The following is a 10,456-nucleotide window of genomic DNA, read 5'->3' as shown; positions in this document are numbered from 1 at the left end:
CCTCCATCCTTTACAGCAACACTGGTCAAGCTTACACTTCACCATCACTATTCAAAGAGCTGCATTAGCAGCCATTCCAAGGACCACCTGACCCTTCACATCAAAATGTGTACCGTGATGGAACAAGACTGGACCAGAGCTCTGCACATAAAACATACTGCCATTATAATTTTTAAAAAAGCCATAGCTACATTAAAACATATCACAAGTTGGAGGGGCTGCCTCCTCACAGACTTCCTCCTCCCTTATTTGAGCAGTCTGGCGATGTTTACACAAAAAATCAGGAAAACACCCACCTCATAAAACCCCACTACCAAACATAAATGACAATCTTGCAGACACAACAGAAATAGCAAATACACTAGGCAATATATTTTAGCATATTAGTACAGAACATAAAACTTAAAACAGAAAGGAACCCAATGAATATCACATTTATCCCCCACGGAATCATAAACATACTAGTATTCCTTTTTCCATAACAAAACTTATCTCAGGACTCAAATCTTGCCAGAACAAATGTGAAGGACCTGACGGTATCCACAGTCAAATGCTTCAACATCTTTCGCCATACGTATTCCATAACCTTTCTCCTATCATTATTGAACTGACTATGAACAAAAGGCAAATTTCCTCTGAAGTAGCATGAATCCTTCATCCTCCCTTTCCTAAAACCTTAAGATTAACCAACCAGTTTCCCTAACCAGGTGCTTATGTAAATTATAAAAAGAATAATAAAATTTTGCCTCGTACAGCATTTAGTTAAAACTTTCTTCATCCAAGTTTTGATTCAGATAAGGCAGGAGTACAGCTAATCCTCTTGCACAAATGTAATCTTACATCTAAACAACCTTCGTTTCTAAACAATCAGTCCTCACAGTTTTCTTTGACCTAGAAAAAGCATATGATACCACCTGGAAATATATATTACAGCCTCCCAACTTTGTGGGTTTGGTCCTCCATTTATGACGATGACCCTGCAAATTTATGCAGCTGGTTCTTCAATCCCTAAGCTCCACTCACTTATATAGTCTGCTGTTCTAAATGCTTTTTCATGGGTCTTTAAACATGGATTTCTTTATCCACTAATAAAACATTTCCCATTCTTCTCATAGACTCTCAAACAATATCTCCATCACCAATTTTGCTCTACAATTCACCCATACAGTACTGTACTAGTGGTAAATACCTTAGTTTAATTTCCAGTTCCTGCCTTACCAGGACAGAATATATCCTATTAATTATAAAGCTGTTCTCCAATGTCTTTGCCTCCTTATTCTATCTGTTCTGGATTACAGATGCCATGTGTACTCTTCACCTTCCTCCTCCCCTTTTGGCCTTCTAGACCCAGTGCACCACATAGGACTAAGATTGGCCTTTGGGGCTGTCTGCTCATGGCCAATAGAAAGCCTCTATGCCAAATCAGGACTACTATCGCTTACCTGTTGATGTGCCCTCCTCGCTCGTAGATACTATGCCAGATTTCACCAATTCACTACCTTGAAGCTAACTATACCTGAGCCCCTCTTGCCAAACTTACTTACAATCCCAACCAACCCCACCCCTTATGAAAACCCTTCTCACTCTTCATCCCCACACTTGGCAATCCTTCCATTCTATATTCACACTTTCCCACCTTGGCTAATTCCCATTCCCTCAGTCTGCACCATCTATACTACATAATTTTTCAAAACTTAAAACTCCCTCCCCTATTCCATATTCTTATTTCCTGAGTGCATATCAATGCATGATGCTAGCACCCGGATCTACACAGATGACTCCAAGTCCCCTAAAGGAACTGGGGCAGCGGTCTTCTTCCCCCACCAAACTTTTCCAACCAAGTAGTACTTTTATCACCAGTGGCAAGTATATACTTAAGGCAGAACTATATTCTGTTCTCTTTGCACTAAAACAACTCCTAATCTACCGCTTATCATCCTTTGTGATTTCCATAGACTCAGCGAATTCTATAACACTTATCCAATATATTGCCTGCACACATCCCATAGTCCGTGAAATTAAAGATTGTCCTTTTTTGGATTTCAATGTGGAAGACTAATCTGATCTCTACTGGATCCCGAGCCACATGGCAACCAAGGCAATGAGTGAGTGGACTCGGCCTGCTCTTCAGTTTTGTCATGATGCTCACACTTCAAAACCATCCCATATAGGACAGATTATTTCCAATTTTTCCATAACTAATTCGCCGGCAGTCTTGCTGGGCTAATATCTCAAATAACAAACTCCACACAGTTAAACCTACCATACTACCATGGTTAAACCCGTCATGAGAAACGATGGGAAACAGCATTTACTTTTTGTGTTACCAGTTAATTCTGCACTGATGGCTTACCTTAGTACGGAGGGTATAGAATTGGAATAACAGTGTTCCCCCTGCGAAGAGCTAGAATCCGCAAATAGTTGAAACACTTATACAAACACCTAAAACTGCCTATTTTGTTAATTAGAACTAAAGAAAAACCACCAAAAATATTTATACATAGTTTCCATGTTTGCCCCAAGTAAAAGACCTAAACAGTCTCCCTAGAGAACAGGTAATTCTGTCTGAGGTTTGTTACAATCTGAAATGTAAAACAGCTTAAGAACACCAACAGACTTTTTAGTGGACCTCTCCACTTCCCTTTAGTAAAATCACTGCTAGTCATGTTGTGCAGTCTTAGTCACTCACACTTTGGCATGTTCCATCAAAAATTTTATAAACTGTAACCTTTATATCTGGCTAATCCAGCAGTATTTCAGACAATTTTTTTGGAAACCAGCATTATTTACTCATATTGACATTGTTGAGTATAAGAAGTAAATTAACCTAACCAGTACAGTGGAACCTCTTTACCTTCTTAGAAGGAAGAAGATACCCATTTTAAAAAGTAAACTTCCAGAATTAGGCTTTATAGTGATCTATAAGATTTTACTAATCAACAAAATCCAAAATTCAGTTATCATCCAAGGATCTATCTTAGGTTTTGCCTCTTCCAAAGGATGAGCGAGGGGTACAACTTATTGGCTGAGGTTTTGCTTACCAAGTTCTGTTCACTGGTTTCTTTCCATACCTACTTTAGATCATGGAAGTCCCTATCATATCACAGTTCCTTATCTATCTCAGCCTTGTAGGCTTTCATAGGAGAAGGGTATCTAAATGGAATTTTATGATTCAAGTGAGTGATGAAATAGTCTGTGAAGAGGATGATCCAAGCAAGCAATGAAAGTTTGTGAAGAGGATGAAGTTTTTAGACCAGATTAAAGGAGAGTTTTTTTTGCCTATAGATGTGTTTTGTAAGGTTTCTAGAAACTTCACTTAAATTACCATTTGAATGACATTCCTCCCTAGTTAAGGGAAGTTGTGTTTTGAGCTTAGTATTTCTAAATTGCACACGTTCATGGCCCACATGAAAGGTCAGTATTTGTAAGGGTAGAGCATTATCTTTGTTTTCAGTGGTATTTCTGTAGTTCTTAGAAGGAAAATGGTTATTGTAGGATATATTTTATTAAAAATGTTTTTTGTTTTATCTGTATTAGATACCCACACCATTTTTTCAACATTGATTTTGGGGAAGCTGATGAATAGCTTAATCCATTATGCCAATGTACTTTGCACATGTCTATATACTCAATGCTCACTGGGTAGCTCCTCTTGTCTACTTATAAGAGTACATTTTAGTTTATTCATTTAATAATTACTAATTGTAACATACTTTGTTTTTGTGTATTGTTAGCACCAACCCTGGACATGTTTTAGACTAATTTAGTAAGTTTGAAAATGCTCGAGACCAAGGGAAAGCCTAACCATTTTTTAAAAGTCAGTTATCTAACTCACATGTATGTACACTACAGGGTTTGTGTTAATTGAACATTTATGGAACAGATCATTTACTTTCCTCTCATCTTGTGTGGGAAGACAACCAGTTCTTAAGGAGCCATCAGTAAAAGTTTTGGAAAAACTTGTCTCCTTTGAATGATTTCAACTCTTGTTTCACTAATTTATTTGTATAAAGAAAGGTAGCAGTGTTGTTTCATGTCTGCTGAATTCCATATTTTTTTGTTTTCAGACTGTTCTTAGTGGAGTTTGCCATATACCAATGGTAATGGGGAGTTATTTGCATAATGGGCATCTAGGTTTATCTTCTGGCTTTTGTGCTCATCGTCTTCAACTCACCTTTGGTCCAGCTTACTTGCTTTCTAAGAATAACACGGGAGTACATCATAGGTATTTACCAAGCACAGAGGTAAGTTTTGAAGTCCAGTACATTAATATTATAAGTAATATGAGCAAACCCAGTGTACATAAGCTCTATGTAATGAATTACATGTGCTGTATATGTAGAAGGATTCAGGTAGATCAAATCTTTGGATTACTCTGGTGGTGCCTCGTTGACCACAAGCTGAGTGGTATCTTGATCTGCGAAACCTCTAATGATGTGCCAAGAGAAATACCCCTATGGCTCACACTGCTTCGGCAGTTGCTACATATGTTGAGGACCACCAGGCCTTGGGAGTTATTTACATCTTTCTCAGCTTTGTGGGAGATGTCAGGAACTGTGGGGAAGTAGATATGAGATATCTGCCTAGCAAAATTGGCAGTCTTCTTTGTTTGGTTTCATCAGAGGGCTCTTTCTGGTTGAAGCCAGAGTACAGCAGATTGAAGAGTTTGTAGTCCCCTGTGTTTCTGCTTAGCCCTTTCCCAGGTCCTCAGGCTTAAGGGTATGGACCTCTCTGCCTTAGTTGAAGTCTCCATGCTCTTGAGGAGGTTGAACTGTCTTGCCCATCTCATGAACTTGGGCGTTTGGAGTGAGATGTGAATTTTTTTTTATTGGTCTTAATTACTAACCTTAACTTCACAAGAAGTTAAATGATCTGTGTGGTCTCTCTTGCTTAATTGCACCACTCAAGAGTGATAAAGCTCCCTGTCATTCCTATCAATTTTGAGTTTGTGGTGGAGAGGCTGTACCATTCAGCCCTAATAAAAGATTGGAAACTTTTTCACTTCTCACTTAGAGACTGTGATGGTGACAAAAAGAGTCATGAAGTAATGTGTGCATAAGACTTGACATCTTAAGACCAAAATGTTGATGACTGCTCGTTAGTAATGGCAGACACAGTAAGGAAATATCCAAGAACACTGTCCCTTCCTGGCACTGGGAAGTCATCAATCAGATGTGTAACTTGTTTTGTTAGGGTGATGGCTCCTTACCCTGGGCAACAGCTCATGAAGGGGCATTGCTCCATCCCCAGTGTTTAGGAGGCATTTATTAGCAAAAGGACTGAGGGTAGGTGCCTGGCAATGCCAAAACACATTTATACCTCCATCTGAAGGCTATCACCAATATATCCATAGATATTTTGTTCTTAAGACCTCAAGTGGCTGCTCAGCACATGTAGATATTCTAGAACAGCATCTTGCTTAAAGTTTACTTTGGTGAAAGCTGATTGAATGAATAGTGTTCAGTATGCTCTCCCTTTCCCTTTTTTGTCATTTACCAGCCAGTGTTATATCTTTGCTTGGATTTTTTTTTTGTCATTTACGAGCCAGTGTTATATCTTTATAACACTTGGATATCTTGGATTTTTTTTTAAGTGAAAAGGAGGTAGTTGGTAGCGTATTACTTTCCAACCTGGTCTTGCTGTCACGTACAAAACCCATACTTCTCTAAATTTTCTTACAGCAAGGTTACAAACATGCCAAACTCTGGCACAGTGCTCTGCCATCCATGGCATTCACATATGCCAGGCTCTACAGGTGGATACAGGAGTCATTCTTCTCCTACTCCAGACAGAGGAGTAAGTCTCCATATATATAAGCAGTAGTTTGTTTGCATTTGCTTGGAAACAAGTTACAAAATGAAGATAATTACATTTGTCTTAGATATACTTACAATCTCAAACTGACCCTGCATTTGACCCTTTGGCCAAGGAAAAAGTGATTACTGTTAGTTCCTCTAGTGAGTGGTTTCTCTACTTCTCACTCACCTGCTAAAACTAAGCTTAGACACAGTCACCCTATGCAACTCAAAAGACAGGACTAAAGTATTTTTTCCTAAGTAAGTACTGAATCTGGGAGCAAAGTAAAGTTGACATTGGACAGTTAAGTGGGAAGAGACCAAAGCTATACAGCTGGGCTGAAGGGTTGCTGCTAAGAATCTTCAGTAACCTCTCTAGCCCTATTAGATTAAAATAGAAATACAGAATGCAAAGAGAGAGGATGGAAAAGCAATATGAGGAAGAAAAATAGTAATAAAATGTCATATGGAGACTGGCAAGAAAGGACTAGATATGGGTGAACTCAAGTGTTCTCAACAACTGAATTTAATAGGCTGTGTCACAAGATACTGAGAACTTTAAAATGTAAATGAGTCACACATTTTTTAATGTTCAAAATTTAAACAAAGAGCACTTGGTTGAGCAGCATGTTCTACAGTCTCTTTCATTCCAGGTTTTAGGTAGATGGGGCAATACTCATAGCTAGCACATGATTGGCTGAAATCAATGTTTCTGATATCATACTCTTACAGTAATAAAGATGCAAACTATTTCTTCAGTAACTCATCTGAATACTAATATATACTGTCCAAAGAATCCTCATGCTTTCTAATATAGAAAATAAACATGCCAATTTATGTTGATTATACTTATAACAATACAAGTACAAGAAGACAACTTGTATCAGTTAGACTACACAGATCAAGCACAAATGAACGATGGGCTTTCAGTAATCATGTTTTATCTCATTGTAGGTAAATGAAAAGACATCTGGCTTTGCAAGTACAAATTAAAGGTATCTTAATCATTTCCAAATTGTCAGTTACATGAGTAGGCTTATATTTACAACTGAATGAAATATTTTCTCTGAGGCTGTGACATTGGCTGAAAGGAAGGAAATTTCAGTTAATACATGGCAATTGTAGTGCAGTTTTCTTTCCAGAATACTTTGCATTTTTATAGAGTTTTTTCTTGAGCATACAAATCATCATAATACCAAAGTGATTGGACATTTCAGGAGTATTTTTCCAAATAACATATTGAGCAAAAGTTTGAACTCATTGAATTCACCTAATCCTTTGTGTGTTAGTGACATAAACATTATAAAATGTTAGTCTAGACTAATTTTTTTAAGGCATTGGAATGATGCATAGATAGAATGAATATATAAAGATTACAGTAAGAAAATAATTTTGACTGATATAAAATGAAAGAGTAATTCAATGTACACATAGGCCAGTAAAATTGACTACTGTATCTGGCAAATCTAAAGCATTGGTTTATTGCTCGCTTGTCAGTGCTTCATATTCTAGTGGAAATATCATTAAAGGTAATTTTTCCAGTTTACGGACATGAACATAACGCTAGTACCATAATCAAGTTATTTTTATATTCATGCAGTGAAATTACTCATAGAGTAAATTTTGAATGATTAGGATATTTTGCGATCTGAACAGTTTGTAGGCTTGGGTCTGTGTAGCCTAAGCTATACTGCCAGTGAGAAACAGTGTAATTATTGAAAGCCTATTATTCGTTTATGTTTGATATGAACAGACTTTTTGATACAAGCTCTTCTTTCTTGTGCTTGTATAGGTGTATTATTGATACAAATTGGTATATTTATGATTTATATTAGAAATTGTGAGGGCTCTTGTGCATTATAAGCATTTAAATATATTTCTGAAAGAAAATTTTAATATTTATCACAATAAGCCTGCGATATTTAAAACTATTTTCAGGCTCGGAGATCTGGTTAAACTAATCTTTTATCTTATCCTATCCTTCAGCCAATCGTGATTTACACATGCACATGTGGCACATCTTCACACAGGGTTGGACATAGGAGATGAAACCAACCATAGTAAAAGTAGAACAATACTACCCTTAGGGACACAGTGAACTGAAATATTTGTTTAAAGGAAAGGAAAAGAAGAAAAATTTGAGTAATAAACAGAAAAAAATTTATGATGTATGATGCACATGTCAAACATGTGCAGCAGACAATGGCATTTACAAAGTAAACTGAGGAGATTTTGAAGAGATAGGAGTACAAAATCGTAAGATTTATGATTTGAGTGTAGTGGGAAAGTCATTACAAATGAGTAAGGTAGAGAGATGTGGTGTTCAGTTAGTATCAATGAGACTGTTTATAAACACTGAGGTGGCTAGACATTAGGGGAGATGAGATGAATAATTAGATCAAGTTTATACATTAATGTAGCAGGATTGGGACCAGAAGGAAGGCCCATAAAACCATTGAAGACCTGGATGGGAATTAAGGCTGTAAGCACATCACACAGAAGACATTGGTTAGTGATGTTTTTACATTTACCCCAATTGAGGGAAAATTAAGATATAAACATTAATGATTATAACAACTGGCTCAGGGAGGTATCAAGAGGACCCATCTTTGACTAAATAGATATTTGGCTTTAGCAAGACTTATACTTGCACAAATACATATGAACTTTTTTTAGTTTATATTTTGTTGGTAGAGTCATGCTCAAATCTGAGGCGACATGATTCTTTTTGTATCGTCCAAAATCTCAGGCTCGGTGCAACGTTGCCAAGTAGTGTTAAACTTTTTTTTTATTTCCAATGGCATACATGTTGACAAATTTGCGAATCACAGCTAGCACTATTTTCCCTATATGATTCCTTTTATGCACTGTTATAATTCGTAACCTGCGTGATTTGATTTTTTTTTTTTTTCATTGTTTAGCTCAAAGCACAGTGTGACAAGGTTGTGCCATCAGTGACAGCGCGCTTAACATGCTCCTCGAGCTGGTCAATGTAACTACCTCTGCAGCATTATAAAAGTAGACCTAATAAGCTCAACAGTCATAACATTTCCTAAATAGGAATAGTATGAATTACAACAAGTTTTCTTTGAATGTTGAAGTTTTGGGCTGTGTTCAAGCTGCCTGTATGTTGCAAAATGATTTATAGACCTTAAAAATAATCTAAGCATTCTGAGATGTAATCTGTTACTAAAGAAAATATTTGTAAAGATTAACAGTTCTTTGAAGAATAAATGATGATGATTTTAATTAAATGGAGAAGATGTTTATTAATCAAAATATTGTTAGCATTAAAATCAAGGCTTATTTTTTTGAAAATCCAAATATTCTTCAAACAAATATAAAATAAATTGTTTCGAGATAATTTCATTGTTACTACTCATTGTGGACCTATGTTACATCAGATAGTTTAAGTTTTGTTGCCACTCTAATGGTTGCATCACACACTCTTCGCTCACCCATTGATCAGCGTTGAGGCACAAAATCAAACAAATAGGATCAATTTTAATTTTATGGTTGCATTAAAAGCAATATTAATGTTATGACAATTTCTTTTTTTTTTAATTTAACATTTGAACTGAGGCTTGATGATGACATTTTTTGTCAAATACATCGGTAGTGAGTGAACGAGTTTTGAAAATGTGCAGCAGTTTTTCCAAATTTTGGGGCATATATATGTAGACACTATTCGCAGTAAATTTGCAGTATTTTTCATAAAAGAATATTCTCTAATTACATGCACTGTTTTTCATATTTTTGTGACTAAATGCAGTTTTTGTGATAAAACTATTACTGTAAAATACTCAGGTATAAGCAGGTTTAGAGAGGTTTTTAGTACTGAACTATCAAAATAGCCATTTATAAGCATTTTTATTAGGGTTCCAAGTATTCCTGAACTTTAGCTATTTGCTGCAAGTTGTGGTACACATCCCCATGAATTACCTGAGTTGAAAGTACACAGGTAGATGTTCCATCACTTTCATTCATTGACTGTGTTTCTTTTCCCTCCTTTTCTGCTGGTTCATGAACAATAGCATCAACTTGCTAAAACATCCAATGTAACTTTAAACTTAATATGCAACAGCTCTTGAGAATCTTACTAAGAGTATTTTGCTGACCACATTTTTCTGGGTATTATTAAGCATAGATTAAATAAGTCATTTATGGAACATGAAAATTTTTCAGTCACTTCAATGTGTTAGTTTACTCTTACATTGCAAATTTTTTTTCTTCAGATGTCGCAGATTGTATTAGAACCTGTGCGAGACGTACAGATTTATCCATGGTGGCATCCGAAGTATGAAGAATGTCTCCCTCGACTTAATGGTGATAATGGTAATTTTTGAAGTGTCTTTCATATGGAATGTTGTTTTCATGTAATTGTGGGTATTTTTTTTTATAAAGGGGTACACTTGTTGTAAACATCTGAAAGTACAGTATAGTTTTATCATTTTAAGTTGAATTTTGCATCTTGGGTGAATAAATGGCACTGGAGAGTATATTTTTTTAAATAAAATGTTCCCAAACACTTGAAGTTTTATTGAATCAGTTGTTTGTGCAGTGTACTTTTAAATATTAATACAGTTAGGTAGATATATTCTTGGGACTGATACAGAAGAGTTTTTGTACCTAATGTGTTAGGCACCGATGAAATGTATTGC

General features: G+C 36.1%; 1 protein-coding gene across 2 annotated transcripts in view; it reads left to right on the top strand.

Moving 5' to 3' along the window:
• LOC135223574 (transmembrane protein 183-like) overlaps positions 1 to 10,323 on the top strand; it is a 152,816-nt gene extending 142,493 nt beyond the window's left edge. For both annotated transcript variants that reach the window (XM_064262094.1, XM_064262093.1), the window contains exons 7-8: positions 4,068 to 4,244; positions 10,031 to 10,323. In XM_064262094.1, the coding sequence (XP_064118164.1) occupies positions 4,068 to 4,244; positions 10,031 to 10,141 (288 nt within the window). In that variant the 3' untranslated portion in view covers positions 10,142 to 10,323. The remainder of the gene's footprint in view (positions 1 to 4,067; positions 4,245 to 10,030) is intronic.
• The last annotated feature ends 133 nt before the right edge of the window (positions 10,324 to 10,456 follow it).

The sequence above is a fragment of the Macrobrachium nipponense genome, chromosome 10 (assembly GCF_015104395.2).
Source record: "Macrobrachium nipponense isolate FS-2020 chromosome 10, ASM1510439v2, whole genome shotgun sequence".
NCBI lineage: Eukaryota > Metazoa > Arthropoda > Malacostraca > Decapoda > Palaemonidae > Macrobrachium > Macrobrachium nipponense.
Note: the sequence above shows the minus strand (reverse complement) of the source record. Positions and strands in the feature narration are given on the sequence as shown.